Source organism: Psittacula echo (genome assembly GCF_963264785.1).
Source record: "Psittacula echo genome assembly, chromosome: 1".
Lineage (NCBI taxonomy): Eukaryota > Metazoa > Chordata > Aves > Psittaciformes > Psittacidae > Psittacula > Psittacula echo.
The window spans coordinates 43,880,202-43,900,102 of NC_137735.1; the positions used below are offsets into that span (position 1 = coordinate 43,880,202).

At 43.0% G+C, this 19,901-nt stretch overlaps 1 protein-coding gene across 1 annotated transcript; it reads left to right on the plus strand.

Annotated features, from left to right (window-relative positions):
* Window positions 1–4,017: 4,017 nt before the first annotated feature.
* On the plus strand, window positions 4,018–5,295 carry NPY1R (neuropeptide Y receptor Y1; the record flags this gene model as incomplete). The annotated part of the gene is made up of 2 exons (XM_080634616.1): window positions 4,018–4,719; window positions 4,837–5,295. The coding sequence occupies exons 1-2, from the start codon at window positions 4,021–4,023 to the stop codon at window positions 5,293–5,295; spliced, it is 1,158 nt and encodes a 385-aa protein (XP_080490742.1). The 5' UTR covers window positions 4,018–4,020.
* Window positions 5,296–19,901: the final 14,606 nt, after the last annotated feature.

A 19,901-nucleotide genomic window follows, 5' to 3' on the forward strand; every position in this document is an offset into this window, starting at 1 on the left:
ATGCTATAGCTGGTAGCAGTTTGCAGAGCTAGTCATGCCAGCTGCATAAAAAACCCTGTCCTGTTGCTGGGAACCAGAGTTTTCAAAAGAAGTAGAAGAGCTGATCAAGACAATAGCCACCACCCTTGCAGCTCTGCATCTCACCATGGAGATTTGTTGATTTTCAGGGGTCTGTTTTCCTTCCAGCTCTTTGGAATATCCCACTGCTGTGTATGAACCTGCAGAAATGCCTTTTTCCATAGGCCATACAGGATGGGGAACCAGTTGGCCAGGGTGAATCAGAAAAATACCCAAAATGGCTACAGTGACAGCTGTATTTTCTCAAGGTTTGATATTTTATTGACTTAATTTACTTTTTAAATAGCTTTTTATTACTTCCAGCTGAAAAAATAGATAGCAAGAACAGCAACTTGACAATTCTTATCAATCTGGTTATTTCTCTTCATGATAAATACAGAGCAGAACTAGTTGTATTGGTTTAAAAACCCAAACCCGAACTTTGAAACTTGCTCCTTAAGATGGCTTTCTTGTCCTCTTTCCAGCAAAGATTCTATTTCCATCTTTAGTTTGGCCACGAGATGGCAATAACTTGCAGACAAAATGCTGAAACAGCCAGACAGATTTGAAACTCTGCCTTCCTGAGCTCTTTCCTGTGCTCTTCCCCCCTCCTCTTTCGTTTCAATATTTAATTGCATTTATTTTGGAATTACTAGGCAACCCACCCCCAGATGTGTAATTTAAAGGTGATGTGCTTGCAGTGAGATTTTCAGGATCTGCTCAGCAGAGCACCATCATGTGATACTGGGATAAGGTGGAGTTCAGCTTTAAGGGGGAGTCTCCAGCCTTCCTCACCAATCTTTAGGATTTCAGCTGGAGGAATATCAGAGGATCTTTCTCCGTTCCTACTCCTTCTCCATCCAGCCTCCTGAGCCAGCCCCATAGCAGACCAAAGGCAGACAGAGCAGTTGCAAGGTGAGTTTCCCCTAAGGTTTCTTTCCTGTGACTGTGGGTGGCTGCGTCCGGTTTGGCTGGTGTTTGCTTGCTCTCTTAGGTGCAGATGACAAAATCCCAGGCAGGGGTAGGCTCCAGGTCGGACTTGCAAGTGGCTGGGTTAACCGTCTCCTTGGACAGTGTTTTGTGCTTCCTTTCGAAGAGCTCCAATAGCTTTACAGTGTATTTCCAGTCACCTCACGGAACATTGTTTCACCCTTTCTGTCTGTTGGTGCTAAACTTTTTGACTCCTGGAGAGTAAGAAAGGTGTGTGTGCTGGAGGAGACTGTGCAGTCCCTTGGAGGGGTCTGTGGGCTCTTCCCACACCACTCCAGCATCCAGCATGGGGAGGGATCTTCCTCCTGGCTTGGGAACTGGTGGGATAACGGACAGGGAGCAATGCAGCTGTCCAGGCGATGCAACTTCATCCCCCTCCTGATATCTGGCCCATTTTGGAGCAGTGGGCAGGAAGGAAGGACTCCTTATTACTTGCCAGTAGTGCTGTGTTTCTGAGCCATGCTGCTAGGTAGCATCTCTGCTACAGGGAGAAGTGAGGGAAGAAGGAACAGTGGCATTTTCTGATTTTGAGTCTGATATTTAATAAATAAGAAAGAACAGAGCTTGGTTCAAGTAAAAGAAAAATCAAGAGCCTGAAACATATGTCACCTCATCGCTGGGTGCAGTCCAGTCCCAGCTGGTGAGAAAACCTGCCCAGTTCTCTCCTTGCAGCATATGGCTCCTCACCCACTTTGTTCCTGTCATCATCCCATCAAGTCCCAGGGCTGAACTGTCCACCTCGTGCTTTGCGAGTGACAGTGGAGGTCATGATGTAATCCACATGTTGATTGTCAGGCTGGGGTAAAGTCATACTTTCGGAATTGAGGAATCCTGGCTCTCCACATCACCCACATGCTTGCCCTTTGGGTAAAACACCTCCTTCTGCCTCTGGCTGAAGTGATGCTTCAGGAGGCCCGGGAGGGTGGGAGGTTGTTTAGACTTTGTGGACTAGGGAGGCATGATAAATGTAGTTAGCAGAGGCAGCAGGTCTCAGAGATAATGCTCAGGTGTATGCCTATCCAGCTTGAAAACTAGAGCAAGCAAACCTTAGCAGAGATGCCTTTTGTCCGAAATCACTGATATTAACTTTGACAGTAAAATGTCACTCAGTGTCAAGCTACACTGCCTGTTGCAGTTTTGTGTAGGCATGTGGTGACTATAAGGAACCAGCACAGTTAGCTGAGGTGAGGTCATGATGCCAGTGAGAAGACATGGCACTGGCAAGGTCTTCCTTTGACTGACCCTCATGAGGAGATGCAGCTGCAAGCCCAGCCCTCACATGCTGACTGTGCCTCAGTGAGGAGGCAGCCCTAGCTTTTGGTCTTCAGCAAGTGGCTGGTTAAAAAGGTGTCTGCCACGGTATAATCATAAAATGCCAGGTTGGAAGGGACCTCAAGGATCATCTGGTCCAACCTTTCTAGCCAAAACATGACTTAGACTAGATGTCCCAGCACCCTGTCCAGCCAAATCTTAAGTGCCCAATGTTGGGCAATCCACCACTTCCCTGGGGAGATTATTCCAATGGCTGATTCTTTTCTCATTGTGGAAAATTCCCCTTTTGTATCCACTGGAAATCTTTCCAGTAACAGACCAAGTGACAGACAAAGATCATTCTGCTCTGGAGACATAGAAGGCACTGAGATTTATATTGAGTATCATTTAAGACCAAAAGCTCACCCATTCAGGGTAACTTTTAATGAAGTACATTTTAGTGGGCAATGTTTTTACAGCTTCTGTGATAAGTGCCATATGGAGCCGGGTTTGAAACCCACTTGTGTGAATTTTAAGTAGCACTACTTTCATTATTTTAACCTAAGGTTAAGTGAGCCGTAAATTTGGCTCATGGGAGAGTGCACATAGAGGGAAAGTTTCAGATTCAGTGCAGCTGCCACTGATGAAGAGTTGGAGTAAAGGTGTGTCAGGTTACTTGATTTCTTTCTTTATTTTTCACCCTCCTGAACGGATATGCCCGAGTTTCTCTGATATTAAAATTCAAGGCCTTGCAAAAGGGTTGCCATTTAAGCAAGTCTATTTGTGTTGCTTGGACAAAAAAATTTTCCTGCAGTGTTTAATTTTTGCTGTTTTATCTTTCATCGTTTTGTTCTTTCTTTGCTGCACAGGGCTGCTAGCTGAGATTAAGGTGCTCAGAGTTCCTGATTTGCCTTTGACTCAGTGCCAGTGTTGCTGTGGGCACTTGGCCACTCAACATCAAGTGAACATTATTAGGTAAAAGGGAATGCAGCAATTTTTTGAATCATTTTTTCAACTTTCATATTAGTCAGATGGGTTTTTCCCCCTGCTTATGTGATTGCTGGTTATATTTTCACTTAGGTAATCTTAAGGAAAGCAGACCTTTGCAGATCAAACTTGTACAAAAAAGGTGTAAAATGTAAAGTAAAAGCTACGCTGCTGGAAGACTGAAATCGCTTCTCAGCTTATTTCGGGTAACTTGTGCCGGCGGGAATGGGTCAGGAATAGTTTGGGAAAGGGTCGCGTCCCTGCCTGCAGACCTGCAGTTTGATCCTGCCTTCTGCCTTCCTTCCCGCGGACTGTGGTGCCCGCTCCCGCCTCGGACCAAACGATATGGACGCCGCCGTCCTCCAGCGGGGGTTTCCCTCTCCATCCGCGGGGCTGTCTAACCTTGCACCTGCGGTCCGGGCCGTCCCTCGGCATCGGCGGGGCGAGCGGCGGCGCGTATCCCGCCTGCCACGGGCGGCTCCTTTCCCCGCGGGAGCCGGGGGCGCCGCGGCTCCACGCCGGGGGGGCAGGCGTGCGTGTGCCGGGGCAGGCAACGTGCCTGGGAGTAACAGGCCCTGCTCCCTCCCTTCTCCCCAGGTGTTGCGAGCGGGATGCAGCACCGACGAGCTGGCTCGGCCGAGGGTCCCCTGAGGGGCGGGGTTTGAACGCCGGGAGCGCCTTGGATGCCGGCGGCTGTAGCAGAGGCTGTGAAGGTCGTACAGAGCTGGAAACGACATGAATTCTTCAGTTCTCACCCCTCTGGGAAATATGACTGGTCTTCTGAATTTTTCGGAGAAGAACTCACAGTTCTTGCAGTTTGAGGATGAAGACTGCCATGTGCCTTTGGCCATGGTCTTTACTTTGGCCTTGGCTTACGGCACTGTGATAATTCTGGGAGTTTCTGGGAATCTGGCCTTGATTGTCATTATTTTAAAACAGAAAGAGATGCGCAATGTTACCAATATCCTCATAGTTAACCTGTCCTTTTCTGATCTTTTAGTGACCATCATGTGTCTTCCCTTTACCTTTGTGTACACTTTAATGGACCACTGGGTTTTTGGGGAGGCCATGTGCAAATTGAACCCTTTTGTGCAATGTGCCTCAATTACAGTCTCAGTCTTTTCTTTAGTCCTCATTGCTATTGAACGCCACCAGCTGATCATTAACCCTCGTGGCTGGAGGCCAAACAATAGACATGCGTACATGGGGATTGCTGCCATATGGATTTTAGCCACAGCTTCCTCTTTGCCTTTCCTGATCTACCATGTGTTAACAGATGAACCCTTCAGAAACCTAACATTTGAGGAATATAAGGACAAATACGTGTGCTTGGACCTGTTCCCTTTGGACACTGCTAGGCTTTCTTATACCACAACACTTTTAGTGATTCAATACTTCGGACCGCTTTGTTTTATATTTATTTGCTACTTGAAGGTAAGAGAAAATCCTGTTGCAATACGTACTTCTTCTGTCTGATGTTTGTCTATCCTTGCAAAGTTGATGGCTGTAGGTTAAATTATTCCACATTTCTCTCTGTTGAATTTTCTGCAGATATACATACGGCTGAAAAAAAGGAACAACATGATGGACAAGATAAGAGACAGTAAGTACAGATCCTCTGAAACCAAAAGAATCAACATCATGCTGATCTCAATAGTGGTTGCCTTTGCAGTTTGCTGGCTGCCCCTCACAATCTTCAACATCGTCTTTGATTGGAATCATGAAATTTTGCCTGTTGCTACCTGCAGCCACAACCTGTTGTTCCTGATTTGCCACCTCACTGCCATGATCTCTACCTGTGTGAACCCCATCTTCTATGGGTTTCTCAATAAGAACTTCCAAAGGGACCTGCAGTTTTTCTTTCACTTTTGCCATTTCCGCTCCCGTGAGGAGGATTATGAGACTATAGCCATGTCCACCATGCACACAGATGTTTCAAAAACCTCTTTAAAGCAGGCAAGCCCAGTTGCATTTAAAAAAATAAGTAGTGATGATGATGACAAAATATAAAGAAGTAATAAATATTCTACACCCAACTGCTGGAAGTGTGATTGCAGGTGAAACGTGTCCAAGGACAAGCACAATTACATAACAAGAACAGAATGGGTAGTGTTTTTCTTCTTTTTCCAAGGAACTTTGATTGTTGTCACTTTGAAATTGGATGCTGTGCATTTTTGCCCCTTTTACTGCTCTAATGTTCACAGCAGTTACATCTGAATCTTATTATAAGACATAGTCGGACCTGCTACTACCTATGGTTTTCATCAGCTGTTTTTTTGTTCTGTTCTCTTTGTACAGTTATGAGCTTTAGCACAAAGACATATTGATTGATTTTTTTTTTCTTTCAAAGAAGTGCTTTTCAGGAGTGTCCATCTAAGACCATTAGAAGCAATATGAACCCCAGGAAAGCTGTCACTACAGAGGACACCCATCCCAGTATAAAATTAGGACATTCTGATTTGAAGAGTTTTGTGTTTTTTTTAATCCAGCTTTTGTTTGATGTTAAAATCCTGTAAAATCAGCCTAGGCATGCAGAAAAATGATTCTGTGAAACCTGTAGAATATGTTAAATGGGGACATGCACTTGTCTCATTCATAGAGTCAATTCAGGCTGTAATCACTTAGGTTCAAAGACAGGATTAAGAGGGAAATTTTGTTCTCAATTAAGAGAATAAAACCCTACAGTAATTCCACAGAGAAGGAGATAACTCTGATGTTTCACCGCAGCCAATGAAAGCACAAACAGACCTTCAGTCCCAACTGATTGCAGCTGATTGCAATATTACAGGCTTTTTAATTTAAAAAACCCAAACCCCATTTTCATCTGCTGTCACTGACAGGAATTAGTGTAGCTGGGATTATTCGTATTACCTGTCCCAATCCTATGAACCATGTAAATTCTCCTTGAGATGTGTGTCCAGAATCTAAAGAGAGATGGGACTGCTCACTGTCTGGACAAGGTGCAATTCCATCCTCACAGGTGGCAGTGAAAATCACGTATGGTATTAAAAAAAATAAGCTTTAGCTATCTGAGGCTTTTCATAATAATTAGTGCTGATCTATATAAATTATGTATCGGCTCATAATATTGTGTGTTCAGACGCAATGGTATAAACCTGGATTATCTCCAAGACAATGAATGGTTTAATCAAGATCTGAAGAATTTAAAAGAAGGATATGAATATAGTTTGGGTGTAATCGGCATGTTTAGCCTCCAAATTCACAGTGGTTACAGTTGGTTGAAGTGCAGAAATATTTGCCAAATACACAAAATAGAGCTCTGTGTGTTATTGCTTAAAGTATATATACTTTCATTACACGAAATATACACAAGTAGATCCCCAGCTGAGGGAAACCCATGTAACTTGATTGCTGTTAAGTGAAACTACAATATCCACCAGCTGAGTTTCTGTGTCATACAGTGTACTTTGATGTATAATCAATGCCTTTTTGAATAATCAGCTTTTTAAAATACAATATAGACCTTACTTTCTTTTAGCAAGGTCACTTTAAACCATTCTGACAGAGAAGAAAGTGTTTGAAATGTCTATAAATGTAAATGTAGCACAAATGGCAATCTGATCTGATGTCTCTCTGAGCAAAAACGATCTCAGGATATGATGGCAAATTTAATATGTTCTAAATTTGACAAGGATAAATGCCTAAGAAATGAAAATTATTTGGTTTGCCAGTATTTAAAAGTCAAAAACTGTGCCTTGTGCTGTCCTATAAATAGCGTAGAATATTAAAGTAGCAGTGTGTTCTTGTGCATTATAATTCCATGTATTTCTCTACTGGCAGGTAATATAATTTAAAAGGAGGTTTCTGTGGTTGAGGACAGACAGGGAATGTAGAAAATGAATTATAAGACAGAACTTTCTTTCAGAGCTTTGCAATTTTGTATTTTATGAGATTTCCCTTTTCTTTGTGGTTCCCTATGGAACATGTTGCTAATAATTTGACAGTGGTCCCCTGAAATTATTTCCTTGTTACTTTACAGTAATTTTCATATGCTACGGGGGGTGCATTTTCACACAGAGATACAATGTAGAAAACCAACCAAGTTTTTCTATTAAGAATTTCACAGATGACTTTTCACATTAGGAATAAAAAAAACCCACATCAAAGTGAATTTTATGTTTTGGTGGTTTTTTCCCCACTTTTTTTTTAGAAAAAAAAAAAAAAACAAGCTGAAAAACAATCCTCTTCCAATCCAGTGGAAGAAAAAAACAGAATTATTTGAGAAAGTTCCCAGTTAGTTTGCTGGAAAATATTTGGTCAGGCTGAATTAGGTATTTATACAGAATAGGCATAGGAACAACTTTAGATACCTGCTGGGGAGCAGAAACGTGAAACTGGCGTGTCCTGAGATTATGAGATCTCCATTGAGATAGCAACATAATTCCTCCTGTGTCAAACTGTCTCCTGCTTGAGGCACAGTCTCAAATCATACAGCCAATCTGATACCATCTCATACTTTCTCTTGAGTTTTTTTCTCCTACATTTCTCCTGAGAATGTGTGTGAGGTATTTTTTGCTACTAACACCTGATAAACAAAGTGAAGTATAAATAGGAGCATTCCTTTGTGTCAGGAGACATTTTCTGCTGTCCTAGGATCAGGCTTCTCTTATACATTCCCTTACTTCCCTGGAAGAAGCCTTTCTGAGCCTCTGCTAAAGACACAGGCTAGCACATCATACAAATAGCACAGTGGATGCTGCCTGAAATGACAATGGAAATGAAAACAGTGGAAGGAACGTTCAGCAGGAAAACGCATTTGGAGAATTTCAGAAGCAAAATCACTGCTCTTCTGAAGAATTTGTTGTGAGGACAAAGATAAAAGTAGTCTATCTGAGGTGTTGACCAGACATCTTCAGGGCATAGATGACATCTACTGAGAGCGCTATTTTTGTCTTTGGTTTCATGACTTCACACTGGAATCCTCAAAAGCCACACTGGTGACCTTCCCCTCCTGACACCTGGCTACACCATTAATCCTCTTTTTCACTTTCAGAGCTCCAGCATGGCTTCTCATCCTCTATATACTACATTTTTTTACAAGGTAAACTGTCAGATTTCATGTTTCTCTACCATTTCTCAGTCATTCTGGTTTGATATTTGTCCCTCCTAGGTGCTCTTTTGTTAAACTCCCCACACTTCAGCACATGCTGATTCCTAGCTCAAAAGCATGAAGATCCCTCTTATTCTTTCAGACTAGTAGAAAATTTTTACTGACAGAAGAACAGAACAGTGAGGGATCTATAATCTGTCTTACTATTTATGTGCCATACATTTCATGTCAAATCTACAGCCTTAAATTACAAATATAACTATTTAATAAACATTAATATCTGTTTCATTTATTAGTTATTTTGTCATCTTAGATTTCACTTGCATCCACCATAGGCATTTAAAGCTTATGCATAATCTAAATACAACTGCATATTTGTATGTCTTTTTATCAAGTACTTCTGTATTCCCATATTGCTTTTTTGTTTTACATATTTCCTGGTTGTGTCATTGTCATTAAGTACAGTAATTCACAACTTTCACATCATTTTAAAAAGGGTAATAGTAAAGAAAGTAACTAATTGACAAAAAATATCTGCTTTTGGTAGGCTAGGAAAAAAACGGATATTAAAAACATCAACATCAACAACAAAAAAACCCAACACCCGCACCCCAAGATCCCCACCTCATAAATCATATTTCAACCAGAAAAAGGAATTAACTTGACAGGACCCCTCAGGTCACTTAAGCTGATGCTGACTGCATCTCAACACTGACGAAGGTGTGCAGGGCTAAGGGTTCACATATTCTGACTCTGCTATCTTGCAGTGCAGTACAGTACCAGCTATGATTAATGGATGCTAAAAGCAAAATTTGATACTGACTCATACTCAGACTGTAAATCAGCATATGTTTAAATCCAGACCTGTTCATCAAATTCTGATTCTGACCTCAGGAAAATGTTCTGAGATGAGTGAAACTGGAGAATTTGCTTAATGTCAATCATTTGCCTAAGCGCTGTATTGAATAAAAGTACACTGCTGTCTGGCAGCTCACAGTTTTTCCTAAAAACCAGATTTTGGATTTCAGCTTATTATAGAGATAAATCAATGGTGTATAGTTTTTCTCATGATTTTTCTCTGGATTTTCTCTGGAATCCAGTGCCTGACAATGCTTCAGTTTAAGGCTTTGCTTCCTAAATCCTTCTATTGAAGAATTTACCAAACCATTGCCTAGAGAATTCTTTTTTAGATTACTTTCTTATTTTTAAAACATACTTAATAGTAGGAAGTAATAATACTTCAGCTGCGTAGAAAGCGTGGACAAATAACTGTAAAAAAATGATATTTTATTGACAGCCATTTCTCAGCTGAAGGATACATACAACTCAAAATTATTTTCTTCTCTCTGTGTTTTTCAGGATTTCAGTGTTTGGGGATTATGTGTAAGAAACAAAAATATGAACAGCTTTAGTCTCTTACACTTTAATTACCTGTGGTCAGAAATAACTTCTGTTCAGTATTTCTGCTCCTGCAAAACAGTGTTAATGGTCTAATTGATGTTTCAAATATTAGGGATACACTCACAAAGACTAACCTCAGGATGGCAGTTTTTATAGCCTCCTCCAGTGGCAACCTGAGGACACTCACACCTGATCTACTTCAGGTATTACACACCTACCAAAACGTCTTTCTCTCCTTTACCTGTGCAGGCTGCTAAGGGACGGCCAGCTTCCCAGACCTAGCACTAGGCCTAGTGACTACTGCCTTCCTTCTTCCATCCTCCATGGTGCTTCTGCAGTCACTTCATGTTTCATTCCCTTGGCAGCTGGTTTCTGAGGAAGCCATAGAAATTTATGCTGTTTGTAAAGAGAAGATGGTAAAATTCATCTCTATTCAGGACAGTGCTTTAAATAGTTTCCTCCATTAAAACTATCTTCCGGCAAGTTTCTGGTAGGCAAGTTTCTCAAAATTTGCACTCCATAGATGTATGTAATTTACAAAGCCTGCGTAGGGATTATGTCTATACAGAACATCCAGCTCATTGCAGCAAAACTGGCAGCACACACTGTCTTGTGTTTTTCAAAGACCTGAGTTGATGAACTGGTTATCTGACATAGGCCAGGCTTAGTTGCAAGAAATTTGTACTGGATGTAAATGGGTTTGAAATTACTACACACGAGAAGCTCTGCATGGTTAACTTGCCACAAATTATGCAAAATTTCAGCTATACAGGGGAATGGATAGACCAAATTTGGAAAAGAGAAAAAAAACCAAAAGATCTAGATGAAACCTTGATGCATTCTGTAAGATACACACAAAAAGGCTCAGAGGGAGACTTGGGACAACTATTTATTTTGGGGGACAACAGACTGACACATAAGTGATTTTGGGGGTAAAGTGATGGTCAAAAAAGAAAAGTATAATAAATAGTTTCTCTGCTCCTGTTTTCAAAAAAAGGACATGAATCTTTATAAATTACTCTGAATATGTATTTTAAGACTCTTCAACTTAAGATTAATCTAGATCTCTTTTTGAGACAAAGGAAACAAAATGTTTTTGGCACAATCAAAAAATAACAGCTTTTCATTGCACCCACCCACTACACATGAATTCATCTGCTTCCAATTCTGTACAACATGGAGAACATTTGTTTGTGTCAGGAGGAGTAACCTGACCAACAAATCTCTCCTTGTCTTCCCTGATTTGTGTTCACACTGGTACTGTGCTGCTGTTTGTTACTTTTTCACACCCCACCGCACAAGTTATGACATTTCTATTATGCTATTTTTATTGTTTCTTAATAAAAGCTCTCTGTGAAAAGATGTTCTTCAAAGATCCTATTCAATGTGTGCTTGAACATATGGGTGAAAGGACATCGGGATTTGTAGAAATGTGACTGGCAATGGGATGATGTTTCAGGGGGTAGAGAAGTAGAAAATATATTTCTTGCATACTGTTATTCAGCCCTTTTCATTTCAAGCTTTTGTTGTAATTTTAAATCACGTTATCTAAAGGTCAGCTGAGTCTACATATCTAGCGCTTCTCTTGGTGATCAGACTCCAGAGACAGCCAGCTAGAGAGAACACTGGGCAACACAACTTGTTTCCTTACCTATAGCCCTCATGTTTGCCCTTAAGCTTCACATTGTTTATAATACACTTGAAAATAGGTACGAAAAAGCGTTCACTTCTTTTCTCTTTAAGACTAAATGTTGTACATTTAAGAGATTTAATAGAAGGACTGGATTATCTTTTCTGTTTTTTTTTTTTTTTTTTTCTTCATTACTGATGACTGTAACATTTGAGGCTCTTCAATTAAGCCTTCATTTGTTAACATTTTGGGCACAGGGGTAGTCCCCTGAGTATCAGTCACCATGTTCATGTGCTTGTAATTAGACAGGTGCTAAAGTTAGAGCATTAAAGCCAGATCTAAACCACCACAAGGTTAATGGAAAGCTTCCCACTGGCCTCAGTGAGCTTTGTGTAAGGTACTTGTTTCAGTGACATTAAGGTGTGATACATGGTGCACCCGACAGACTACTACCCGCTGCTGGTCTTCCAGACAGGTGGGGGGGAAGCTGCTTCCCGCAGTCTGAGGGGGATGAAGAAAGACTACAGGGCATTGGGGCGGATGGTGAAAGAGTCTGGGGCTCAAGTGATCTTCTCCTCACTTCTTCCATCTTCCGGTGATGATGTGGGATTGAATGGGAAAATTCAGTCTGTAAATGATTGGCTACGAGACTGGTGCTTTAGGCAGGGCTTTGGGTTCTTTGATAATAGCTGTTTTTTTAAGGCTCCAGTCCGGATGATGGCACGTGGGAAAGGTTTAACTCACAGAGGCAAAAGGATGCTGGGGCATGAATTAGCAGGGCTCATTTGGAGAGCTTTAAACTAGATTCGAAGGGGGATGGGGTTGTAACTGGGCTTGCCCCAGTGGGGCAGCACTCTAGGATTGATGAAGACTGGGAGGCCTCCTATAATCCTAGGGTGAAATTGGTGAGCTCAGCTCCCTCCTTGAAATGCCTGTACACCAATGCGTGCAGCATGGGAAATAAGCAGGAGGAGTTGGAGACCTGTGTTAAGTCAGGAGATTATGATCTGGTGGCAATTACAGAGAGGTGGTGGGACAGCTCGCATGACTGGAATATAGTCATGGAGGGCTATGTCCTTTTCAGGAAAGACAGGCCAGCCAGGCGGGGTGGTGGGGTTGCTCTTTATGTGCGAGAGCAGCTGCAATGTACTGAGCTCTGTCCAGGGACAGGGGACGAGCGAGTTGAGAGTCTGTGGGTGAGAATTAAGGGGCAGGCTGGCAGGGGCGATACTGTTGTGGGTGTCTGTTACAGGCCACCAGATCAGGGTGAGGAAGTTGACGAGGCCTTCTACAGGCAGCTGAGAGCGGCCTCACAGTCACAGGCCGTGGTTGTCGTGGGGGATTTTAACTTCCCTGATGTTTGCTGGAAGGACTACTCAGCAACCCAGCCACAGTCCAGGAGGTTCCTCCAGTGTATGGATGATAACTTCCTCATGCAAATGGTGGATGAGCCAACCAGGAGAGGAGCACTGCTGGATCTCATCCTCACTAACAAGGAGGGTTTGGTCGAAGCAGTAAAGGTTGAGGGCTGCCTTGGTTGCAGCGACCACGAGATGGTGGAATTCAGGATCTTGTGTGGTAGGACCAGTACAATAGCAAGTAGAATTGCAACCCTGGACTTTAGCAGGGCAAACTTTGGCCTTTTCAAGCAATTGCTAGGGGAAATCCCATGGGCAAGGCTGCTTGAAGGTAAAGGGGCCCAAGATAGTTGGTTGGCATTCAAGGATTGCTTATTCCAAGCTCAAGAGCTGAGCATCCCGACACGTAGGAAGTCAAGGAAGAGGGCCAAGAGACCTGCGTGGCTAAATAAGGAACTGCTGGGTATGCTCAAGTGGAAGAGGAGAGTTTATAGGTCATGGAAGGAGGGGCTGGCCACTCGGGAGGAATATAAGGCTGCTGCTAGAGGATGTAGGAAGGCAGCTAGGATGGCTAAGGCCTCCTTAGAATTAAATCTGGCGAGAGGAGTCAAGGACAACAGAAAGAGCTTTTTCAAATACATAGCTGATAAAACTAACACCAGAGGCAAGGTTGGCCCACTGGTGAATGGGATGGGTGCCCTGGTGACAGAAGATACTGAGATGGCAGAGTTATTGAATGCCGCCTTTGTCTCAGTCTACTCTGCCGGAGGCAGTCCTGAAGAGCACTGTACACCTGAGACCTCAGATGAAGTCAGGTCACTGGAGCAGTTTGCCTTAGTCCATGAGGAATGGGTTAGGGACCAGTTGAGCAATCTGGACATCCATAAATCCATGGGTCCAGATGGGATGCACCTGCGGGTGCTGAGGGAACTGGCGGAAGTCATTGCTAGACCACTCTCCATCATCTTTACCAAGTCTTGGGAAACGGGAGAGGTGCCTGAGGACTGGAGGAAAGCAAATGTCACTCCAGTCTTCAAAAAGGGCAAGAAGGAGGACCCGGGTAACTATAGACCGGTCAGCCTCACCTCCATCCCTGGGAAAGTGATGGAACACCTTATCCTTGATGCCATCTTAAGGCATGTCAAGGATAAAAGGGTTATGAGGGGCAGTCAACATGGCTTTACCAAGGGGAAGTCATGCTTGACCAACCTCCTAGCCTTTTATGAGGAAATAACATTGTGGATGGATGATGGCAGAGCGGTGGACGTGGTCTACCTTGACTTCAGCAAAGCATTTGACACAGTCTCCCACAGCATCCTCATAGCTAAATTGAGGAAGTGTGGCCTGGATGATCAGGTAGTGAGATGGACTGCAAACTGGCTGAAGGACAGAAGCCAGAGAGTTGTAGTCTATGGGGCGGAGTCCAGTTGGAGGCCTGTATCTAGTGGAGTGCCTCAAGGGTCAGTACTGGGACCAGTATTATTTAATATATTCATCAATGATTTAGATGAGGGAATTGAGTGTACTGTCAGCAAGTTTGCTGATGACACTAAGCTGGGAGGAGTGGCTGACACGCCAGAAGGCTGTGCTGCCATCCAGCGGGACCTGGACAGGCTGGAGAGTTGGGCAGGGAGAAACTTGATGAAATATAACAAGGGAAAGTGCAGAGTCCTGCATCTGGGCAGGAACAACCCCAGGTTCCAGTATAGGTTGGGGAACGACCTGTTAGAGAGCAGTGTAGGGGAGAGGGACCTGGGGGTCCTAGTGGATGGCAGGATGACCATGAGCCAACACTGTGCCCTTGTGGCCAAGAAGGCCAATGGCATCCTGGGGTGTATTAGAAGGGGGGTGGTCAGTAGGTCGAGAGAGGTCCTCCTTCCCCTCTACTCTGCCCTGGTGAGACCGCATCTGGAATATTGTGTCCAGTTCTGGGCCCCTCAGTTCAAGAAGGACAGGGACCTGCTGGAGAGAGTCCAGCGCAGGGCGACGAAGATGATTAAGGGAGTGGAGCATCTCCCTTATGAGGAAAGGCTGAGGGAGCTGGGTCTCTATAGTTTGGAGAAGAGGAGACTGCGGGGGGACCTTATTAGTGTATATAAATATATAAAGGGGGAGTGTCATGAGGATGGAGACAGGCTCTTCTCAATGGCTAACAATGATAAGACAAGGGGTAATGGGTACAAACTGGAACACAAGAGGTTCCACTTAAACTTGAGAAGAAACTTCTTCTCAGTGAGGGTGACAGAACACTGGAACAGGCTGCCCAGGGAGGTTGTGGAGTCTCCTTCTCTGGAGACATTCAAAACCCGCCTGGACACATTCCTGTGTAACCTTATCTAGGTGTTCCTGCTCTGGCAGGGGGATTGGACTAGATGATCTTTTGAGGTCCCTTCCAATCTCTAACATACTGTGATACTGTGATACTGTGATGTCTGAATATCGGCTTCCTAGAGAGGGCAGCAGGCCATAATAAGACACATTTTTCTATCTGTGTGGACTCAGCAGTGACACAACTCCAGTCTTCCATTTCAGTCCAAGGGACATACCAACAAGTCATCTTCAGCTGGTACTTACAGTAAGGTTGTCCTCTTAGGTTCTTCTGTGAGTTTTCCTTGATTGAATTCCTTGACATAGTTACAAGTTAAAGTGTGTCTATCAAGCTGTCTGGCTTACAGATTTAAACCCATTTGCTTCACAGAAAATTGAAGAGGGCACTAGCAATTCAGAATGTAGTTTTGACTCTTGAAAGGTATACATATTTATAGATTTACACTACTAAAAGCATGGTGTTTGTTGTTTATTACTATTATTACTGCTGCTTTTTTCACTTTGTTAAAAAACAAACAAACAAAACAACCAGTAACAGCATAGTTTACATTTAAAATTCACTCCAAGCAGTAAGTAGTCTCAGTCTGCAGCAAAAGCTATGGATTTACATGGTGCTCCTACAACACAAACATCAGCATTCATGAATAAAATGAATAGTAGCTTACAAAAGGCTATCTTCAGAATTAGGTAAGGGCACATTTAAGACAACATATAGAAACTTGAATTCAAATATTAATGTTTTTGTGGTGGAAATTATCCATTCAGATAACCTAATGACTTCACGAAATTATAAAGCTTGAGCCTGGTCTTGCTTATATTAACCCAATGTTGAGATAACATCTCTAACGTTGTTCAGAAGATTATGGTGTAGATGAGGCAGGTAAATGAGATAAGTCTGTGAAAGCTGTCAGACAGGTTTTTTAGACCCGTAGATTTTATATTACCTAGGATAAGAATAGCATCCTGAATATTTAACCCTGCTGTTCCTTAAGGAAATGAGTTACTCTGTCTGCCCTTTTTCCATTCTTTTCTTTGGCTTTTGAATTCCTTGACAATTTTCACTTAGACATGAGAGATTTGCCAAAGCTTTTTGAGGCTGAAATGGTATTGGATAAGCTGAGTACCTGCCCTTTAAATGTTCATTCTTTTAAGCAGGACATGCACATTAAAGGAATTATCATCTGAAGTATTGTATGCTACATAGTAAAATACAGATATATGTTTAATATCACTAAAAGAAACATTTTAAAATGCTGACTTTAAATGAATTTTATGTATTTATAAAACAGTGCTAAGCCTTTAGCAATTCTTATGCTCAGGGTACGTTTCTGGAAGGAACAAACCAAGTTGCGCCAGTTGTGCAGATATGCTGGCTCTGCAGCTGGTGTTGGAAACAGGATTTAGCTTTCTGTGATCATGGCACCATGTCTGAGGATCAGCATCTGCTTGGGAGAGATAGAATCCATCTCACAAATGAGGCAAAGGTATATTTGCCAGCAGGATTGCTGACCTGGTAAGAAGGTCTTTAATCTGGGAGTGATGTGAGGTGAAGAATATTACCAGCAGCCTGTAAAGGAGTGATTGACAAGGCTGACAAGCAAAGGGCCTCAGGTGGTATGAATGAAGACAAAGACAAAACCAATGAAACAGAGCTTAAATGGGGTTGCCTCAAGCATTTTCAGTAAGCAAGGAAGAGCCTACAAGACACAAATTTGTGGAAAACTCCCAGACGCTTTCTGGGAAACAGGCATGCTGGAATGCCTCTCTGAACTGCCTGTACACTTATGCGTGCAGCATGGGGGATAAATGTAAGTAGAGATCTGTGTGTGACTGCAGGGTATGGTCTTGTTGGAATCACAGCAATGTGGTGGAATGGCTCCCATGACTGGAGTGTTGCAGTGGAGGGATATAGGCCTTTTAGGAAGGACAAGACAGGATGATGAGGAGGTGGAGTTGCCCTTCATGTGAGAGAGCAGTTGGAGCTCTTCTGAAGATGGATAAGGAGTCAACTGAGAATTTATGTGCCCTTCTCACTATCCTGAGGATCTTGAACTACTCCATCTCAGGATCACTGCAACCAAGGCTACCTTGGAGCGTCACTTTTCCAAAAAGCCCTTCCCTGTTGGTGAGCACGAGGTCAAGCATGGCACCTCTCCTTGTCGGCTCCTCTATTACATGCAGAAGGAAATTGTCTTCCACACAATCAAGGAACCTCCTGGATTGCTTGTGCCGGGCCGTACCTTCCCTCCAACAGATGTCAGGGTGGTTGAAGTCTCCCATGAGAACAAGGGCCTGCGAGCGTGAGGCTGTTCCTATCTGCCTATAGAGCGCTTCATCCACAGAGTCCTCTTGATCAGGCGATCTGTAACGGATCCCCACAGTAATGTCCCCCATCGCTGTTCTCCCTTTAACCTTGACCCACAAACTCTCTGTTGACTGCTCACCCGTCCTCAGACAGAGTTCCATACCCCCCAGCCTATCCCTAACATAAATAGCAACTCCCCCTCCCCATCTGCCGGGCCTGTCTTTCCTAAAGAGCCTATTACCTTCCATTCCAACACTCCAGTCACAGGAGCCATCCCACCATGTTTCTGTGATGGAACAAGGAGCTCCTGGGAAAACTCAGACATAAAAATTAAGTATACAGAAGGGGAGGAAGTGACAGGTAACATGAGAGGAATATAGAGACACTGCTTGAGCATGCAATGGAAGGGAATGCAATGGTTAGGGAAGCCAAAGACCAACTGCAGCTGAAGATCCCTCTGATAAGAGAGCAAGGCAACAAGAAAGGCAGCAAGAAGAGCTTCTGTAAGTACATAAGCAGTAAAGGAAGACTGGGAATATGTGGGTCTGCTGCTAAATGGGGCAGGGGCCTGGTGACACAGGACATTGAAAAATCTGAGGTACCAAAATCTTCCTTCAATCTTTAGTAGTATGACCAGCCTTCAGAACTCCCAGGGCCTGGAAGCCAGGGGGAAAGGCTGGAACAAGAAGTGCATGCCCCTGATAGAGGAGCATCAGGTTAGGGAATACTTAAACAAACTGGACATAAAGTCCATAAACTGGACAGTCCATTGGCTCTGATGGGACACAGCTGTACCTCATGATGATTGAATAACTCATGCTGAAAACCATTTTCAGGCTCATGAAGGAGAGGAAGGTGATCAGGAGTAGTCAGCATGGGTTCTCAAAGAGGAATTCATGCTTAACCAACTTGATAACCTTCTATGATGAAGGTTATCTTACTAAGCCATCTACTGGGTTGGTAGATGAAGGGAAACCAGTGGATATTGTCTTTCTTGACTTCAGTAAGGCTGTCAACACTGTCTCCCATAACATGCTTATAGAGAGGCTGATGGAGTATGGGCTGGATAAATAAGCAGTAAGATGGATTGAAAACTGGCTAAATGGTCAGGCCTTGCGAGTGGTGATCAGCGGCTCCTTTCAGTGGTGCCCAGTGGCAGGACCAGAGGCAATGGGCCTGAAACACAGGAGGTTTCCTCTGAACATCAGGAAACACTTTTTTACTGTGAGGGTGACTGAGCACTGGCACAGATTGCCCAGAGAGGTTGTGGAGTCTCCAGCCCTGGAGATACTAAAAACCTGGAATATGGTTGTGGGCAACCCTCTCTAGGTGGCCCTGCTTGAGCAGGGGGTTTGGTCTAGATGACCTCCAGAAGCCCCTTCTAGCTTTAGCCATTCTGTAAGTCTGTGAATGACAGCACCAGAAATTCATCCACACAATAGAGCTTCTTTTTCTCTTCTAGTACAGCTTTCAGAAAAGCTGGTTTTGTCTCCAAGCTGTGAATTATTGTGTGTTTCTAAAACATATCTTTTTGCAATTATGTTTACTATGCTTTAGTTAGTTAGATTTCCACTTATTTTACTCCACTGGTATAACAGAGAAAATGTTCTCAAATACCAATTCTGTAAGCACCTTGAAAAACACAATCTGATTTCACTAATCTCTTACAAGACACCGGACTCTGAAAAAGGCCTTTTACTTTGTAAAATACATCACTAACACATTAAGTGATGTATTGCTTTTACTAATCCATTAAGCTTGATCCAACTAACCTTTCATACAGAAATATTGCCACTTACTTCACTCTGATGTCCAAATTCGGTATAATAAACTCTTAGACAGCCCTGTTAAACAATATTTGCTTTATATAAGCACTGAATATAAAAGTAACTGGGTACAGTTGCACTTTTACAAATTTAGGGAAGATCGGCAGCTACACAGATAAAAGCATTTTTATCAATGCCTGAGTAAGGAAAATAATGGAGAACTCACTCTTGCCTGCTATGTTTGGCAGCAGCCATCCAGCCAGCATTATCTGGGCAATGAAAATGCTCTTGTGTCTGAGCCAGGCAGGGCAATATGGGAAGGAGGATTGCGGGGTCCAAGGGTTATGGACCACAACCAAGAGTTGCGGTAATGCAGCATCAGTCTGCATGGGAGTAAGAGGGAAGACCTGAGGCAAATGTAGTGGAGCTGAGGAGCAGATATACAGAATAGAGACATGGAATGCAAATCTTAGCAATTTTGTTGTTTAGAATAACCTGTGGTAGGAAATATATGACAATTATCAGTTTCTGCACAAAGCTATAGTACATGTGTTTGTCAAAGTTTGGGTTTTGTTAGTAAAGCTCACAATTATTTGAATAGTAAAATCCAGTTTAGCATGGTTCCTGTGTTACAGAACTTGTCAGTGAAGGTGCTGACAGTACAAATTATCCTTTTGCAACTCTAATTGAATTTGAAAGAGTTCTGATTGCTCTAACATACTTTGCTTACTTGATCTAATATATATATACTTAAAAG